Source organism: Rhodnius prolixus, unplaced genomic scaffold, assembly GCF_049639745.1.
Source record: "Rhodnius prolixus isolate KJV_2025 unplaced genomic scaffold, Rpr scaffold_3, whole genome shotgun sequence".
Classification (NCBI taxonomy): domain Eukaryota; kingdom Metazoa; phylum Arthropoda; class Insecta; order Hemiptera; family Reduviidae; genus Rhodnius; species Rhodnius prolixus.
The window spans coordinates 43,335,546-43,355,402 of NW_027411603.1; the positions used below are offsets into that span (position 1 = coordinate 43,335,546).

A 19,857-nucleotide genomic window follows, 5' to 3' on the forward strand; every position below is an offset into this window, starting at 1 on the left:
GGGTCTTACAAGGAATTTATATAATGTGATATAAGAACGGCTGTCAGAGAAATTCCTCGTGTTCTTAAATACAAACCCAAGCATTGTAAAGATTTTCTTCTGATCCTATTCATGTGCTCCATAAAATCCAATTTACAGTTGAACGTGATGCCCAAATCCTTTACTGACGATACCCTAACCAGGGATTATATTAGATCTTGTGTTCTGAGTAATAGGGTTCAGAGGCTAGTTTAATGTAAAACGTTGTTTTAACAGCAAAATTGATAGGTTACAATTCGGTCTCCAATTGTGTTTCTTCTGACTGACATTTAAGAGACTTTTGCTTCACAGATGGGGAGATAATTACAGATAAAAGCCAACAACCTGTCGTCTCTGGACGCAATGCAAATTTTGCACCATTTCAACTAAGTAACGGTACTTTCATGATGGAAGCCGAAGTGAATGAAACAGGAACCTTTGGAAAGAGAACTAAAATCATCAGTTTTAATCGGGTAAATAAATAATCAGTAATATGAATCTATCTGTTGTCTGCATTCTCAACGTAGTTTAAATTAGATTAGATTCCGTAGGATTTGTCCAAATCAGATTTTGCTTCTTCGACTCAGCGGGATTGTTGTGGCGCCCTATATTTAGATCACCTCTCCAATCTGTTTTATTAAACTTAAGAATTTAGAAGGAGTCTTAGGTAAAGCTTGAAGGCAAGGAGTTTTTCTTTTTATTTATTTATTTGTTTTCTTTCTGAGAAACCATCACAGGCTATCCGTTAAAATGCCCAGTGTGTATTTACTTAGTCTACAAGGGTCAAGATCATAAGATTTAAGAAAGTAATGGTTTTGAACCCTAAATGAAATTAATAGTTTTAAAAATGAAATTACTTTTAAATCACCTACCCCGAAATTCAGGGCGCATCTTTGGCGCTGGAGGGATAAGACGGCATCTAAACTAGATTTCAAACAAACTTTCTGATGTTTGTTTGCTTGAGTTACATAAATATAGACTGTACAAACTCAACACATATTTATTAAAAATTTTGCACTCAGTATTGTTCAATAAGGAGTATTTCCGTTGAAATTCCAAAATTGTATGTCCTCCTTTTTCTCCTTATGGGCAGATAAAGTGTACTCTTTTGGTGGGTTAAGACAAAATAAAAACTTCTAAGCGCAACAAAAAGTTTAAATGAAATACCTACTTACTGCTCAATTGGTTTTGTAAAATGAATATTCAAATTATTTTTGGCAGTGTTCTGTGCACAGAAAATTTTAGTAAGATTTTTGCTAAGTGGAGAAACTAGATCTATAAAGTTTTTTGCTTTGAGGTCACAGAATATTGTAGCTATTTTTTTTATTTTTCTAGTGCTGGTTTAAAATTGTGTGGTCTCCACCTAGTGTACTGAAAACTTTTCAGAATGTATTTAAAGTAAATTGTGGGAAACACCTGTATGTGGAATTGACTAATATAATCGATCACAATTACCCACCGGGAAGCAAGAAAATAGAATATACCTGGTCTTGCGATAAAGAAGAACCTATTTGCAAAGAGTTCAGTACACGTGGTAATGCGAGCTTTTTATTATAAAACATGAGTTACATATTTGAAGCTATAGGTAGCTTCTACTAAGGTCATCAAATTCTTAAGTAAAGTAATTGCGTATTTTTTCAGGCGGGCTTTACGTCCAATTACCAATTAGGTGTCGCGGACGGAGGCGACTAGCAAACTTACTTTTCTGTAAATTTCTTTTATTAACCATTAAATAAAATCCAAGGCCTAAGAATCGGAAATCGCCTCTAACCGCTCGGCTACCGCGGCGCCTCATCAAATTCTTAATTTATATTTTAATTTCTATATCCAAAACGTTTATTTTTGGAAACTTTCATATGTCAACTTGACTTGGTTTAAACTTCACCAGAACTAATTTGTCACCAGATTATTGTTCTCCTATCGGTTTTAATAAATCATTAGTTCCATCTTAACCAAATAGTTCAAATGAAGCCAAGTTGAAGGTTGATGTTTCATGTTGTACCATAGGTTGGATGAAATCAAACAATTGATTGAGGTTTCATAAAGACCACTGGTTTTTACAATGATTATGAAAACTACATAAAAAATTGTGAAAAATGACGTTTACCCCATTTCGATATCCGAGGTTTTTCGTGATATTTAAGATCAAAGTTACAATATATCTATTCGTTTATATCTAATCAGTTTTCAGTATTAATTTTTCACCATAAATAAACGTTTCGGGAGGTCCTCTGACTGACAAAAAATGTATTTTTATGTCACAAAGAATAGACCAAACAAAACATATAGTTTATTTAATGGGGTTTTCGGATTTCTGCTTTCCTAGATAGTTATTAGCGATTGGTAAGTTTTAAATGGATCACTCTGTGCAGCTATGAAATAGCTACCTTTAATTTTTTGACTTCCAATTTTCTCTTCCCAAAATGAGGCAACAATATTACATCCAAAGGGACTAAACAAATATTTCTCTGCACGATTTTAAATTTAAATCGTCTATAAATATACATAAGTAATTAATTAGATATATTAATTTTAAAGTTACTTTTATGTAAAGGTTGCCAACTAACTAACATAGTAAATTGGTGTTGCCACAATCCAAGTTGTCGACATTGTTGACGTTCAAGTTGCGGTCTGTTGCTTGCTTCTTCAAGCTATAGTTATTTTAAGTGAACATTCTAATTTTATATATTGTAATTGTTTTATACCAAACATATATTTTTTGATTTAATTAACTTCCAGAAACGACCTTTGACTTGAAAAAACTGACTTGCAACACCAAATATGTATTTCAGTTAAAAGCACTTAGCGTTGGAACAGATACGGAACCAATTGTAAAGTTGATTCATGTAGAAGTCCTAAAAAAGAATAAATTGAGTATACTGTAAGACATTTCATATTATTTTGTTCATGGTTCTTATATTTCTTGGGAGTTTTGTAGATGTCGTAGTGCGCACATAGTGTCTGCTAGAGTAGTGAAGAAAGTGAAGTGGGATATAAGTAGTAAAAATTGGAAGTGCGATAGTTTTATAGTTTAGGAATGTTTATGTGAATTACGGAGAAATTCTATTGAACAGAAATTGAAATATATTTCAGTGAACATTCCTATTATATTCCTTATGCTGCAACAAGTTAAACGTGCAATAGTTGGGGGCAGATGTAGAGGTCTGCTTTGGAAGTTATGAAGGTCTAATATATTTATCCGTACTAATGGAACTGCAAGTAAAAAACTAAAAACATAAATATTTCTTTAATAGTCTCTTTACCTTGTGATTGAATCTATCAATATTAAATATATAATGCAGAAAAAAATAGCATATTGGATAAATTAAATAAACTACATAGTCTTGAAACACAAATGACCGAAATAAAACAAAATCTTCTGTAAAATACGATGTAGAAAAACATTAAAATAGATATCGAAACTTCTAAAGCAAACAGTTTCAGGATAAAATAGAATTTACTATTTTTTGGGCTTTCCGAAAAGTCCATTTCCCATAGTTTGCAGCATTTGTGGAAAACAGAGGATTTTACTGTACCATGAGCAGAATAAGATTCGATCACAACTACTCACCTCATCAATTGGCACGTATCGGCTTAGAAATAAATCCCATATGTTCTTTTGACAGGAAATCAACAGCCGAAGTCAATCATATCATCCTGGCCTGCAGAACGGTAGGGATCAGCTGTGGAAGGCAATATTACTGCCCACTTACGTCCAACTTAAACTCTATACTGACTTACCCAAAAATTTACCCAGACTTGTACAACTACATAAGGACAAATAAAATTAAGTTATAACTTTCTTTATAAGATGTGACTTTAAAACTATACATACTAACAGACAACCACCCACTAGATAGTTAAAAACAATCCTCTGCATGATGGCTAATGTGAAATCACCATTAGGCCAAGAAAGAAGAAAAAAAGTCCATTTCTGCTTTATTTACAGAAGTAAAAAATATGCCCCATTATTTTGAACTGGGCTCATAATTACAGATTATAGATTACTTTCGTAAAACTACTCGTAATTTGAGAAAGATATTAGTACCGTTTTGATTAAACTTAACTCTCTAACAAAACAAATTTTGAAATCTAAGAATGCACTGAACTCTTCGGAGAATTTCAAAAGCATTGTACTAAAGGAGGACATTTCTATCTGTAAGAGAGGTAAGGTAGGAACTATTTACTTATCTGATTGCCTTTTAGAAGCAAGGTAATAAAGTTAAGTTGAGAGGAGATAAACTTGTGGTTAATGGTCAACTCTAGATCTTAGCGGAACTAAAACTTGTCGATAGTAAAAGCAAAAGCAATAGAAGTGAGAAAAAGTCACCACGAGAGAAAAACGAAACTTCTTTACTTAAAGTAAACAAAAAAAATTGAAAGCTACGGATGATGACCAAAATCAGAGTGAAAATGAAGAAATGATGATTTATTTCGTGATAAATAGCAATCAAAGTCAAGCGGGAAGGGGACGAAAAGCATAATAACTATCAATTGTTACTTATTGGGACAATTATAAAACATTGATATCAGAAACTAGATTATTTGAAATAACTGAGGAATTAAAAAACATTGATTGGTTTACAATTGGTCTTGCAGAGATGAGAACAGAAAATGAGAATTACTTAGAATTGGGTGATGGCACCAAAACGTATTTTAATGAGCGAGTATGTGGAGTTGGAAGTACTGGCTGCATTATAAGATCCGACTGTAAATTACATATAATGAAATTTAAAAGCTATACTCATTGAACATCCAGCTTACTGTTAAAAGATGAACGAAGTTGTAAGAAGTAAATTATTCAAATTTATGCTTTATCGTCTAGAAGTGCTTAAAAAATAGTAGAAATAACAGTCAACGAGTCAATAAAAATGCCAACTTTATGAGATTTTCTTGCACCTGCTTGATGTCGAAAAGGACGGCGGCGATTTCCCCCTCAAAAATTGATGCTAATCTGCTGACTGGTACAGAGATCTGAAAATTGACGCTGATGACACCCTGCGTTCTATTAGCTTAATTGCTGAATTGTAGGTGTGGAAGGTGGGGATTGATTTTCGCGCTAGCGTTATCATGAATAAATGTTTTTGGCACAACCACTGACAATTTTAGGCAAATTTTAGTTATCTGCGTCATAGTAAAGGTGTGCACACATTGTTTGTTATTTTATTTATTTATTCAATTTTTTTTTTTTGCAGTTCCTTAAACTCGATAAAGCTTGGCTGATTAGACAGGCACTGATAGGCGGGAATGCTTATTATAATATTATAATTTATGGTAGGCGTTTGGCATTTTTTTAAATACTATTTTATAAAGATTGTAATATTCACACAGTTGCCGTAGTAACTGCGATCCGAAAAGTAATCCTGGATTACAAATACATCTGCAAGCTGAAGAAGTAGTAGAAGATAAAAAAAATCCATTTAAATGGAGCTGCACTCGGAAAGACGGAACTCCAGTTCCTATAGAAACCTTGTGGGAAAAAAGTGCTGACGGAGATCTGTTAATAAAACCAAACGCGCTGAAGCAAAATTCTACCTATATATTTACTCTAAAAAGTGAGTATTTGATTCTCCTTTGATACATTTCGTTTATTGTTGGAATAGTAAGTAAGTAAGAAGAAGTTCTTACTACTTCAAAACTAAGTAGTAAGAATTGTGTTAAAATATATATATGTATATAAATTCCGCCCAATTTTCATAAAACTTTAAGCGCCTTTAAGCTGAGCTTATTAAATCCAGAGAACAATACTTAAAAATTAACCATGTCGCAAGGAATAAGAAATGGCTGAACTTTAGGATCTTTAGGAAGGTACTTTTACAAGCAATGACAAAACGTGCGAAACTACTTTACAGACTTCTTGGACGACGCTCCAAATTACCTATTGAACTCAAGCGATTAATATACAGTACTATCATCAAACCAATGTGGACTTACGGACTGGAGCTGTGGGGTTCAGCCAAACCTACAAACATACGGACTGTACAGACATTTCAATCAAAACTACTTCGACAGATAGCTGACGCTCCTTTCTACGTAACTAACCTCACTCTACACAACGACCTCAACATACCTTTCGTACACCAATTAGCCAAGACTAAATATCAAAAATTCCAAAGTGCTCTCTCCACTTGCTCCAATCCTCTAGTACAGTCTCTCGCCTCCTCTGACATTCCTAACAATCCTCCTCGCCGACTGAATCGCCAGTGGCCCCGCGACTTCCTCGCAGTCTGAAGGCTTAAAATTAATATCCTGTAGAAAGTGCTGCCGCTGGGCAGTTTCTTTCCTCCTGCCTTTCACGCCTCTATACTTCAATCTCCCTATTTACTTATTGTATAGTGTATTATACAGATTGTAAATAACAAAATAAATTTAAAAAAAAAAAAAAAAAAAAGGAAGGTACTTTTAAATTATCAACGCAGGGAAGCGTTCTACCCTCAAGACCTGTCGCCTTTCAATATCTTCCAATGCAAGGATAGAATGATATTGTACTAATTCATATTTTGGCTATGTTGTAAATCCAGTTGATATATCTCTGCATAAAGACAAATAGATCTCGAGATGGAAAGAGTTTGGACTTAGAAATACGTTTTAAAAGGTCATGAAGATTTAGCTGCTGACTGTAATAAAGTGTGGCTGCGATTGTTGTTGCTGCTTTTCTACATTCACATTGGCGTTTTACCTTTTTTTTTAAAGAACCTATGGGGATTTAAAGGAAGCTACCTAGGTTCTCACAGACGAACTCTGGTTTTGCATTTTTTGATGATTTTCCTCTTTAACGCGGTGATGGTATGCACTGCTGTAGTTTAATGTCTTTCAAACTCCTTAGAAGGCTCAAGCCTGAAGACTCAATCCATTTGAAGAAACCGCCCACAGAATGTTCCTATCATCTTTTTCGGATTACTTGTACAAAATTCTTTAATATAGCTGTTCCTGCACAGTATGTTTTTTCCCTATAATTCCAACCGGTTTCGATACATGATTTACATGGAAACTTCTTTATTTTACTTAGTGTTTACCTTAAATTTACATCTCAGATATTGTCTAAAGGCTATAAATCTTCCCTCCGTATACAATGTATTCCAGCAATTGAGGTAATTAATCAGAATGCTTTTTGGTTGCGGCACTGCTGCGAGTTGGAGCTAAGATACTCCTGTGGGTTTGATAGTTCTCTGGATCTGGGCAGCTCAGAACTTTGCTAGACACTATTAAGGTTCGGAATACTGAACAATGTGCGCGGCTTGCTCAATATTCTGATAGGTTTCTTTTGGACAAAGAGCTTAATTGTAATGTTAAATGTTTTTTGTCTTAAGGCTGAGGGCCATTTAGCTCTTAATCTGAATGATTTGAATTGGTTGTTTAAGCTCACATGTTAGCTCTTACATCTAAATTTTATGCCATTGCTTGTGACCGTCCTGATGCTAACTGCTCTCTTTTTGATCCGTTTGTGAGGGAGGATTTATATCATATTTTGTGCGAGTGTTCTGCTCTTAGTGAACTGCGGGTGCAGTACCTTGGTTTTAGCCTTACCCTTTCTTAGCGCTTCTTCCGAGACGTTTGCAAACGTTTTATCGACTTTGCGCGACATGATTGGCATTATCGCTGACATATGATTTGCCATCACTGTCATTGCTTTCAAGGCTTGCGAGTATTTTTTTTAAGTATGTCAGTTGCGTATATTAAATTCTTTAATGTTTCATTTTTGCCATTTAATAAGGTACATTTCAGTTTTCTTATTTTCTGTTTATTTATTATTTATTTAGTAGTGTTTATTTTATTTATTCTGCGTTAACCCTCCGGCAGACAGACTTTCCATGCCGTAGAATGTTTGAAGTGAGTGTATTTACTTTTTTCAAATAAAACATTATTGTTAACCGGTTTCGAACTTTGATTTTCAGACTTTGGTCATAAAATTCTTGTAGATATTTCATTACAAAATTTGGTTACAGTTGATGGTAACAGATACTATCATTATCTTATGTAATCTTATGCTCTAATTGGTGTCGAGGTTCCTTCACAAGTGCTTTCGAACCTTCCTTGTCTTGGGTCAGGCTGCTGGATTATCTCTTCTAAAATAAAAGCCTTTTTCGGATGTACTCCGTCACTCTACCTTCCCAGATAGGTCGTGATTTTTCCCTACCTCTTTGGCCCAGCTATTTTGCCTCATAGAAAAGGCTACGTTACAGGCTACGTTCATCATCACTGGTCTAAATCAACCCAGCCCTTGTACTCCTCCACAGGATTTGCTTTAAGAGAAAGTTTTATTATCCTATTTTCATTCTGTCTCGGTTTTTTTTTTCTCAAAATTTTCTACCATATTTTTGTTTGTGAACTAATAGAAGAAGATATGGAAGCTAATATTACGATTATTACTATGGAACCTCCTACTAAAGGAACTTGTAAAATTAATCCATCACCAGCAGTTATTGGTCAAGAGGTCAATGTTACATGCACAGGCTTTACAGCACCCAAAGGCTCTTCTTCTACACTTAAGTACGAAATTTATGAGAAAGATAAGAATGGATCACGTAAGCATCGAAAAATAATTATTCAAATTTCATAGATCACGATATTCTTTAGATATGATATTTTTATACATGTACTTAAAAAAGAGCAGAGGCTCACTAAAGAAGACCTTAGTATCGCATGTATAAAAATAAGTAAAATTTTGTATAATCGCATTTCGTTGTAATTGATAAATATTAGATTCCTTACAAATTGAAGATTAACAAATGGGGTCCTTCTAGAGCAAGGCGGCCTCCCACTGTAACGGCTTTTTTTTTTTGTGTGTGTGTGAATTTGATACCAAAAAGAAATTCTCATAATACTAGAGACTAAATGAATTGGTTGAAGAAGAAAATTTTCCTCAATACTTTGCATTCACTAATGGAAAAACATTTAATTACTTCTCTAAGTAAATTCCTGAAATTTTTAAAAGCGTGCAAAGTATATAGAATCACATCTCCTGTTCGATTGCTGGTCATTCATTCTGGTTTTACTCCTCCAGATGTTGTTTAATCCATCTAGAATCTAATCATAATCTAGTATACTTACTCTGACAATAAAAAGCAGGAGCCTCTACTCCAAGAATTAATTACAAACGAAATCAAAATGGCTCCATATGGCGTACAAGACAGATCATCTCTCTTATCCTTCAATCCTACTTGTAATTATAAAAGCTAAATGCAGTAAAAAAAAAAGCGCCCTTAACAAATCTTCCACGTAGTGTATTATGAAGCGTTGCATTGGTTTCTTTTTAAATAAATAATTAATAAAAAATGCAGCAATTAGTCGTAAATAATTTATCTTATTAATGTATTGATTATCTGCTTATTTGTTGAAAAATTCTTTCAGCAATTTTATTGAAAAGTTCAGATAAGGCTAATACAACATTTAAAATAACGAAACCAAATATTATGATTAAAGTTACTGATGAAAATGATATGTCAGTAACAGAGAACATTGTAGTTCAGGTGAGTTACATGTACAATTGCTTCTTTACATTTTCTTTAATTTTTTTGTTACTTTTCGAACCGAGAAATATTTTATTTAATTCCATCACTTTTTTTTTTGTCATTTCTATAAAAAAAAAATCTGTTTTGACCACTCACACGACTTCTTAGTTTACTTATGTTTTTCTTAAAAAGACAATCAAGTTTTTGGGGTCGGTAGGTATAATTTAAAAACTGCCTTTTAAATTTGATGTATCGCTTAAAGGCGATGGTTATGTAAATCTCAATTAGTTACCTGGCTTTTAATTAATGGGATAACTGAAGATAAACATGCAGTAAAATTTAATGTTAGCAGGAAACTGATTGAAGTGTAACTGTTGAGTTACAGATAGTTGTATGAGTATTCCCACACTAAATGTTTAAATTACTGCAAAATAGTGTTTTTCTTCTTGTTTTAGGTAAATCCGCCTACAACTACGACTACCACTACTACAACTACGACTACTACCACTACTACCACTACTACAACAACAACTACACCCACTACAACTACTACTACAACCACTACCACCAAACCCACAACAACAACCACTACCACCAAACCCACAACAACAACCACTACCACAAAACCTACAACAACAACCACTACCACCAAACCTACAACAACAACTACTACCACCAAACCCACAACAACAACCACTACCACCAAACCTACAACAACAACTACTACCACCAAACCCACAACAACAACCACTACCACCAAACCTACAACAACAACTACTACCACCAAACCTATGACTACATCTACTAAACCCACAACTTCAACTACACCTAAACCATGTGATGAAGAATTTGTAAAACAAGTAGTCGACAGAATCAGTTCACTTATTCAAATGAAATATATTGACTTGGCATTAACCGAGTTAACAGCTACGGTGAAAATTCGGAAATCTTTAAGATGTTTGGACGCTTTAACTAAAATAAAAGTACTAATTATATTGGCGAAGGTATGTATGTTTCCTTATTACATAAAAGATATTAAAATGATATAAAGGAACTTCTTGTGATGAAAATAACTGAATTAACAATTTGATGGCTAATTGTACTCATTTAACTCGAAAGCAGAATTTAAAAATGAACTAGCAACATTAAGGGTTATTTTACAATATAAACATATTCTGTAAAATAGAAGTTATGTAAAATTGTTTTAAATAAGAACAATTAAATCAGTTTGTGGAAAAACATTGATTTTGGCTTTTCGTTTCTTAAGTTAAAGTAATAAAAGAATAATAAATTTTCAAATACATATTGTTTAGATGGATTTATCAAATGGACAAATAATTATTTAAACACTTTTAGTTAGATACAGAGAAAATCAGTCAAATTAATAAAGCATCCATAATAATGGAATATATGTTTCCAATGGATAAAGATGACGTTACAAATGCACAGTTTGAAGATAGACTAACTTTGTATGCAGGAAGAGTTTCCAAACTAATTTCCGCACATTTAGAGAGAGAAAGTAAAACCGAACGAAATCTTACCATCATTCAATCAATAGCAAGGTTTGTAAATTACAAAACTTGTGAATTTATTCATAAAATTTAACTTTTTTAGATTGTTTTTATCTAGGAAGAATCAACTAAAGAAGTAAATAATGGTTTGGGAATTTTATTACTTATTCCCTTCAATAACAGTTGGAGTTACAGTAGGAGCAGCTATTTTTTGGTTTAAGCAAATGGGAAATTGTCGACCATAAGTGGATAAACAAGATAAGAAGTTATATTTGGGATGGTTGGGAATAGAGGCTACTGTAGTTCTCAACCACTTCTACTGAATGACGAAAGCAGTAGCAGAGCTTAGTCACAAACTAACTTTTCCCACGTCTTTTGGGATGGCCTAGTTGCCTACGCAAGTATGATGATAACTGTACCACATACTGTATTCTACTTACAGGTAATCAATTCAAGTTGCTGGCACCAAGTGTTTGACATGTCGTAATTAGTTCCATTGCTAGGAAATCCATGTTTCAATTATACATTATTGTTTTCAATTATTAAGAGCTTTCTTGCAACAGACTACACTCTCCACCACCGAAGTATGAAATGTAGAGGCTCCTAAGTGGAGAAACTCAAAAGGCTTGATTTTGAATCCAAGTCTTATGTTTGCTGGTATTTCTCGCCATCATCTGAGCTCATTTTAAATATAACATAATAATATAATAGGGGAAAGTATAGAAATAGTAAAATATTATAAGTACTTGGGCGTTGGGTTGACCCCTCAGCTGTCGCTAAATAACCACTTTGAAGAAAAACTGAGTATATCAAAGACTGCCATTCTGATACATTATAAGCACTGCATTAGGAATAAAGATGAGAATTTTTTGGCTAAATTTAAGGTATCGATTTAGTAATGAGGGTCATAATGTGCTATCAGGCATAAGTGTAGGGCCACTAGCGGTTCCAAAATGAGAGAAATTAATACATTTTTTCTTAATAAACTGTTCATGTTGTCTAGAAATAGGTCCCATTGCATTATATTCTCGGAAACAAATGTAAAACCGCTCTTCAGTTTCATTTTTAAGTTACACTACAATTACATTAAGAAAATTATTATTGTTATTGCCTCAAGCTCGTGCATTGGTACAAAGTATACGAACAATTGTGTAATAACCTTGGATAACCAATTTAATTATAATTTGAATGACGATAGGGATTTATTTGAAAATCTTCTAGTAAATATGAATGAAGAATTTGAACATAACTTAAAGTCCAGCGCTTCCCAGACTAGGTTTCATGTAATGTACAAAAAATTAAAAACTAGTTTTGTTGGTGCACTCTATATTAACGATGTAAACAACACTAGAAAGATGTCGATAATCATGAAACTGAGGGGAGAGTTGCTGAACTTGAATTAATATTAGTAGGGAAGAAAGAGCGTATAAATGCAGTCTGTGTAAGTTAGGTGCAATAGAAAATACAGTACATTTTATAGGATTTTGCCCAATATTACAAGGGTTCAGGCTGAGGTGGTTAGGTAGACAATTTATCAGCTATGACAGTAATAAAACATCTGAATGGCGATTACGAATGGGAAAATTTATATAAGTACGCCGAACGTGCCTTGCAGTATAGACATTTTTTGATAACTAAATTTAATTACAAGTAATCAACAAAATTTTCCTACTCTAATAGTTTCTGTAGATGTGTATTTTATTTTATTATTTTATGTTTAATTTTATTATTTATTTTATTTTTTCTTTTATTCAGGATAAGTGAAAAGTCTGTTTAGTTCTTATTCAGATTTACTTTTTAAAAAACTTATTTGATAATGTTTATGGTTCTTTAAACATTCGTGTACTTCAGAAGTTCAAAAAGGAAAAATTTATTTGTATTTAGGTCAACTTGGCGGACAGACTTCGGTCCATGCCTAAGTTTTTGAATAATTTTTATGTTTATCTAATTGTAACTTTTGTTTAAATAAAACACTATTGTTATTAGTATTATTATTATGATATTATTATTATTATTATTACAGGAAATCGTGTAGATTTAAAACTTCTTAAATTAATAAATATCTTAATGTTATAGCCAGCAATTGAATTCTATTAATGGCGTTTTTTACATTGAGGATAAAAAAATTATTGACTCCAACACACAAGAAGCAGAATCTGAAATTCATCGCCAAAAGGTAGTAAGAAGTGAAGTATTAAAATATTTTCCTTCTCTTTTTAATTTAGTTGTTATTCTAATTTATTGAAATTTATTCTTTTTCATTATAATTATACACTTTCTTATTAATACTCTCAAACTCCAGTTAAGTCGAAGAATTGCGATCATGATATTTAATTTTCATTAGATATCCCGTTTTAAGTCTCTTAATTTCAAAAAAGTGATGTTCTAGTGGTTATGAAGTATAGCTTTGTAAGTGGGAGATCCCCAATTCGAATATCCGCGTAAAGCTACATTTTATTTGTTAGCAGAAAAAATTTATAGCAGACTATTTGCTTCCGCTCCCGACCACGTCACCTAATTGGTAGTTAGAAGTTAGGCCCGTCTGAAAAAATGGGCGATTCATTACTTTTATCTATATAACAGTTTTCTTGAAACTTCGTTTCTTGTTTCATTCGTTTTCATGTAGATCTAAAACTTTTACTTCATCCTACCAAAAAATTGTGTCAAGGGCACTTATGCTAAACACTTTTAATCAAAAGTACTGAAACTGTCTAAACTCCAAGCTTGAAAAAAAAGAAAAATTGGTAATAGAACCTTCAGTCTAATAACAAGAGAAAGTCATGGGAGTTACAATAAGCTTTTGTTAAATATTAAGTTCATTTCTCTGTTATGTAGGATTAGAAGTCGCTCCAGAAACAGTTATTATAAATAAACATTTTTTATTAATAATTTTAATGTAACAAGACCGTACGATTCATACTAAAACAATTTCGTTACCAATAAAACTGATTTTTTTTTTACTTACTAATAAAAAAAAAATTTCTTAAAAATAGAAGATAATGACGCCTATTTTATAATTTTGTGCCTATTTTAGGTTAAGAAAGGAATATCCGAATTTATGGGATCACTAGAATATTTAGGAAACGCCTTGAGAAATACTTTTAAAATAAGTGGAAATCCTGAGATGTCTTTAGAAAGTAAAGATATTTCCGTGTTTTTAAAGGTGATTTTTTTTGTTTTTGTGGATTTTACTGATTAACCAATTAAATATAGATAACTGGTAAAAAATGAAATGAAATAAATATTCTCAATGTTTATTATTTTTGTGCACTTGTTGAGGGCTGAGGGTTGGTCTCCAAAAACTTTCTTCAAGAGCTTTTCGTAGACTCCGTAATGGTTGTCTCGGTAGTTAGTGCAATAGGTAGTGTGATCATGAAAAAGAAGTTTCCTGGTATCCGTTATTGCCACATTCTGGTTATATGGCCAAGTGTATGTTTAGGAGGTGAAGAGGGCTACGGCCTCTTAGAGCTCTGGCCAAATTATTAATGAAACAAAATAAATGAAAAGGAACCTGGAAAATTAACGATTCAAATATGTTTCTACACAATTGGTGCTAAAATCAGAAGGAAGTAAAGAGTGTTGGATTGCTAGAATATGCAATAAAATTCACTCTTGTAAATAAACTCACGAAATCATTACCATAATTTTCACTAACGTATCTAAATTAATTACATAACAATGCATCACCCAGAATATTAAATGTAAAAGCTTTAAACCTTCACTATCTATTTACATTAACCTAAGTTGTTAATGACATCAGTTGGGGAGAAAATGTCAAAAATTTTAGGAGCCTTTGTGGTACAAAAATCGTATTGGCGTACAAACGAATTTTTAAACTTATTAATAAAATTTATGTAAATAGTGTTTTCTCGAACAATATTTTAAGGGTATTGATACTAACTTTAATATAAGTCATATCAAATTAAAAATGTAACAGTTATGTATTTAAATTTCGTTCTCTTTTTCTAAAAGAATTTTTTTTTTTCTTTTTCTAGGAAGGAAAAACAAAGGCATTCGATGTACCAATTAAACCTTTCAAAAATTTTCCAGCTTCTCTAAGTTTTGACGAGAAATTTCTTGAAGCTTATAAAAAAAATATTATATCTTTGGAAGTATGTAATAGACAATTATAGAGTAATAATTAGGTAACGTAGTGCTAAGGATTTTAAGAGTGCCGTGATGTGGTTGCCAAAACAGTATTTCCTGCTTTGCCTGGAAGGAATTAAAAACAGTGGTCCATGATTCAAGTAAAGGCATTATATTTTTTCGCTCGTGTTACTTTTCTCTTGCTGATTGCTGGCTGGAGAAGTGCAGGATGTCAAACATTCTTATGTCTCATTTTGACTGGCAATGCTACATGTACTTTTCTCATTCACTAAGATTTGCAAAATTGTCCTATTTAAGAATGTTTATAACAAAGTCATTTCTAAAATTACTTTATTCAAGTACCTCCGGAGTATTTTTGAAAGTATTCCGGAAAGTATATAATAAATTTAACGATTTAAAAAATAAGTATTACCAGTGGATATAATTGAAGACTGCACGGGAAGAAAGGGTTAAGTTCATTTTATAGATTTTTTAGGAGAGCAACTTTAAAGTTTGAAACGTTACATTTTGAGTGAGTATTGAAATATGCTTTTGTAATTTATACAGAGTATTGAATGACCATTCTTTAGTATTCCCTAAAAGTATCAAACAAATATTTTTAAAAATTGGGGCCTCTGTGTCTATTTGTCTGTATGTATATTTTCCATTTTTTTAGTACATCCGACGAATCAGATTGTGAAAATAAGAATATAATGTAATATAGAGATCATATTTCACTATACAAACTCCATGCAACTCCCACACAACATTCTATTCATCTGGGAGTCTAGTATCTATCTCAGAGGGTGTTCATGACTAATTGAGTTTCAAAAAATAATAATATTTTTTACAAATTTTCTGCTTTTATTTTGAATGAACTCTTGTAAATTACAATATATAACTTTCATAAAACCAGACAAAAAAATTAATACAGCTTAGAATTCTACAACTGCAGGACTTCACTCATTCTGTCCCTGTTTTGGATGGACTTTTCTCAGTGTATACCATATGTTCATCTGGCTATAACGCTGAGACTAAAACCATTACATTCAACTAAGTTGACCCATTTGAAATTTTGAGTGATGAACTACGTAATGATGCCAAAAACGTATTTTCGTCAAAATTGGTCTTAACCCCTTTATTCCGTGTAGTCTTCGATTATTATCGTTAAAGGAATGGTTCTAAGGTCAGCAGCTGGATTCGAACCCGGGACCTCCGCATGGGAAGCTAATACGCTAACCGCATAGCTAATCGCTTCCCTTTAAAAGTTCTTAATATTTAAACAATTTTTGTCATACTAATTGAGCATTATTTTCTTTCTTTATTAAGTATTTTTATTAAGTTTACCTTCCATTCCATTGGAAATCAAATATACTATTCAATTTTTTTTTCATTTCACTAGGTTGTTCACATAAAAAAAACTCCTCTACATTGGGCCAATCAAACAATGAATTCTGATCCAGTGTTGGTTTATGTATCTAAAAAAGTGGGAAAAAAATATTATAGGCTTCGTGATCTTAAAGGAGCTTTGCATATTTTTTTACCAGTGAGTATTTCACAAAAATTTGATCTCTGAAAAAATGTTCTCATAACAAAATAAAAGTATAACAAGTATTTTATGAGTAATAAAAGTATTTTGCAGTAATGATTGCTGACCAATGCAAAATCCAAAATTTGTAAAGTGGCTCTCTTAAATCTCAGGGCCTATATTTTTATATTTATCTCAGTGCCAGTGTAGTTTAGGAATGAAACAGAGCGAGTGAGTGGATGGAATTGATAATGTATAATTTTCAGTTTTCAAGGAGAAAAATTTATATCTAAGGTTTCACTTTCTTTTTTTCTACAGCATGCCCTGATGAAACGTTTTTGCATGTTTTAATATTTCAGTTAAGAGGGGCTAAGCCATTGATACTAAAAGGAGTCGCTTACAATCCACAAGAAAAAAATTCTCTGTATGAAAGAGATAAGTCAATAACTGTTCACCGTTTGGACATCTGGGATGGCAGTAGAGGAAGTATTTTTTTAAATACAGGACTTCAAACATTACGAGTGAGTTAAAATTTTTGTCAGCTTGCAAAACGAATTATGGATAAAATAAATAATGAGTAAATGTTTTTAATTATCTATAATATTGCTGTTGAATGCTGAATACTGTCTAGTACAAACACCTAGCCTCCAAATTACAATCGAAAAATATTTTCTGTATTTGCCTCATACATACTTTTTCACCCAAGTAATTCATTATGAGGTATCGAGTTAAGTAGGTATTCAAATTTTGACTTTTAGGTGGTACATGAAACTCTTAGGAATTACTTTGGTGTTTTTATTTATTTATTTTGTAATTTACAATCTGTATAAAAATATACAATAAGTAAATAGGATGTAAAAAAAGATGAACTGGACGGGGAAGAGCAGGAGGAGAGAAGCTACCCAGCGGTAGCACTCTCTATATGAGATAGGGGAATGTGAAGAGGACAATATGAGTAGGAGAGAGGAGAGATAGGCGAATAATGGCGTTTAGTTCTTGAGACAGTAAGGAAGTCGCGGGGCCACTGGCGATTCAGTCGTCGGGGAGTATTGTTAGGGATGTCAGAGGAGGCGAGAGACTGTACAAGAAATTTGAGCAAGTAGAGAGGGCAGTATGGAATTTTTGATATTTCGTCTTGGCGTGTTGGTCTATGAAGGGAATGTTGAGGTCGGTATGAAGGTTGAGGTTAGTTACGTAGAAAGGTGCGTCAGCTATCTGTCGGAGGAGTTTTGATTGAAATGTTTGTACAGTCCGTACGTTTGTTGGTTTCGCTGAACCCCTCAGCTCTAGTCCGTAACTCCACATAGGTTTGAGGATAGTATTCTACAGTAATCGTTTGAGTTCAATGGGTAATTTGGAGCGTCGTCCAAGTAGTCTGTAGAGCAGTTTCGCACGTTTCGTCATTGCTTGTCTTTTAAGTCTAGTGTGTGGGTTCCACGTGAGTCTTTTGCCTATGTAGAGCCCAAGTTAGCGCACCAGATCAGTACAAGGAAAAGGATTGCTGTTGAAGAGGACAGGTAGACAGGAGCCCCGCCGGAGAGTAAACGTGGCATGCTGGCATTTCTGTGGGTTCAATTTAATCATCCACTTCTTTATCCAGGATTCTATTTTATGTAAGTGTGTCTGTAACCTGTATGAAGCTGATGTAGGATGTGTACTTATGGCTAATATGGCTATGTCGTCTGCATAAGTACAGAGTAGTGTAGAGGGTTGTACAGGTATGTAAGATGTGTATACTGTGTAGAGAACGGGGCCAAGTATACTCCCCTGCGGCACTCCCGCCCACACTGTTGAGTAAGAAGAGATTGCTGAGCCAGTACTGACTAGAAAGAACCTATCTGAGAGATAGGAGCGCAGAATGAGGTAGTATGTTGAGGGAAGATGCTTTTTTAGTTTGAACAGTAATCCAGGATGCCAAACACGATCGAAGGCCTGGCTTACGTCTAAGAATGCCCCTGAGCAATACTGCTTTCTCTCCAGTGCTGAAGCAATAGCATCCACATTTAAATTAAATCTATTGTAAAAGAAATAATTTTTTTATAAAATATTTTTGCTTAATTTTAGGTTGTTATTTTAGAAGATGAAAGGCCAGATTTCGTTCATTTCCTTGATTCAAAAAAGATTAACCATAATATTTCATACATTATTCCAGACAATAAAGGTCATATTTTTGTTTACATTGGTATACTACATGATAAGGTCAGTTTCGCACATAGAGTAATATTATGATTAGATTAAGTTTTTTCAACTTGGATTGTACGTATGTAGGTTGCTGAATAATATCTTTTGTAATTTGGATTTTGTAACTTTTTCAAAGCGGCCATTATAGTTTCTCTAAAAAGATTTTCCATCTCAATAAAAAAAAGTTGATAATGCAAAAATAAGTAAATAAATATCCAAAGAACTCCATATTCACAGCAGCATTATTTGCAGTGTATCAATATTTAAAGTACGTATGTACATTCAATAGACCAGTCCCTTGTTTTAATTCTCCCTGACAGCAAAAGTGTTCTCCAAAAACTACAATATTATGGAAATAATGCACCCGCTTTAATATTAGAAACTTCCCAATTATTAAATATTATTCTAAGAAAAAACAAATCGGTACATTTAACATTTAATCTGGATTAAGGGCCAAACAGGTCGGAGAGGAAATGAAATTGTGGATCGTAAAGCCAGGGAAGCGATCTCCGTACAACATACATCTCCATACTCAATTTTAGTCTCCGATATTAAAAATTATGCAAAAGCAATCAGCATTTCTTTCTGATTGCTTTCAAGATTTTGACTTCTACTTACAATGCTTCTCTTCACTTTCTCGCTGATTCATTAATGGGTTCGCTTTCGATTAAACATTCGTGATTTGTAACTGCAATAGGTTATCACGCCGCTTTAAGAATTACATTTTTCTCACTAAATATTTGCAGACGTTAGTTTAATATAACACAAAACTTAATAATTGTTATTTAACTTAGTTATATGTTGCAATATGATCATTTTGTTTTTTCAGAATTCAGCTGGAACAAAAGTTTCCTATGAGATAAAAGGGCACAGTGTATTTTGTAAAGTATGGGGCGATGGAAGTTGGGTGTCTGGTGCTTGTCAAGTAGGTTAAATTATTAATTTTAATTATTGATGTTATTTCATATGAACTTATGTAACTTATGAGATCAAGTTTGGTGTAAATGTGCTGTGTGGAGTATAAAACGTTTGCTGTGTGTTTCTATGCATAATTGTCCATGCAGAGTTTATGTGTGCACGA

At 33.0% G+C, this 19,857-nt stretch overlaps 1 protein-coding gene across 11 annotated transcripts in view; it reads left to right on the top strand.

Annotated features, from left to right (window-relative positions):
• The window catches only part of LOC141452927 (uncharacterized), a 117,783-nt gene that overhangs the window by 13,264 nt on the left and 84,662 nt on the right, over window positions 1-19,857 (top strand). For 9 of the 11 annotated variants that reach the window (XR_012457683.1, XM_074125486.1, XM_074125484.1 and 6 more), the window contains 15 exons: window positions 331-491; window positions 1,354-1,552; window positions 2,758-2,899; window positions 5,350-5,573; window positions 8,355-8,543; window positions 9,370-9,488; window positions 9,926-10,474; window positions 10,827-11,032; window positions 13,058-13,157; window positions 14,016-14,144; window positions 14,977-15,093; window positions 16,470-16,613; window positions 16,955-17,116; window positions 18,660-18,794; window positions 19,606-19,701. Coding sequence is in view for 10 of the 11 variants with exons in the window: in XM_074125486.1 (XP_073981587.1) it covers window positions 331-491; window positions 1,354-1,552; window positions 2,758-2,899; window positions 5,350-5,573; window positions 8,355-8,543; window positions 9,370-9,488; window positions 9,926-10,474; window positions 10,827-11,032; window positions 13,058-13,157; window positions 14,016-14,144; window positions 14,977-15,093; window positions 16,470-16,613; window positions 16,955-17,116; window positions 18,660-18,794; window positions 19,606-19,701 (2,672 nt within the window). In the remaining variant the exon portion in view is untranslated. Of the gene's footprint in view, window positions 1-330; window positions 492-1,353; window positions 1,553-2,757; window positions 2,900-5,349; window positions 5,574-8,354; window positions 8,544-9,369; window positions 9,489-9,925; window positions 10,475-10,826; window positions 11,033-13,057; window positions 13,158-14,015; window positions 14,145-14,976; window positions 15,094-16,469; window positions 16,614-16,954; window positions 17,117-18,659; window positions 18,795-19,605; window positions 19,702-19,857 lie in introns of those variants that run through there. The other 2 variants (XM_074125482.1, XM_074125492.1) reach the window with 2 other exon arrangements.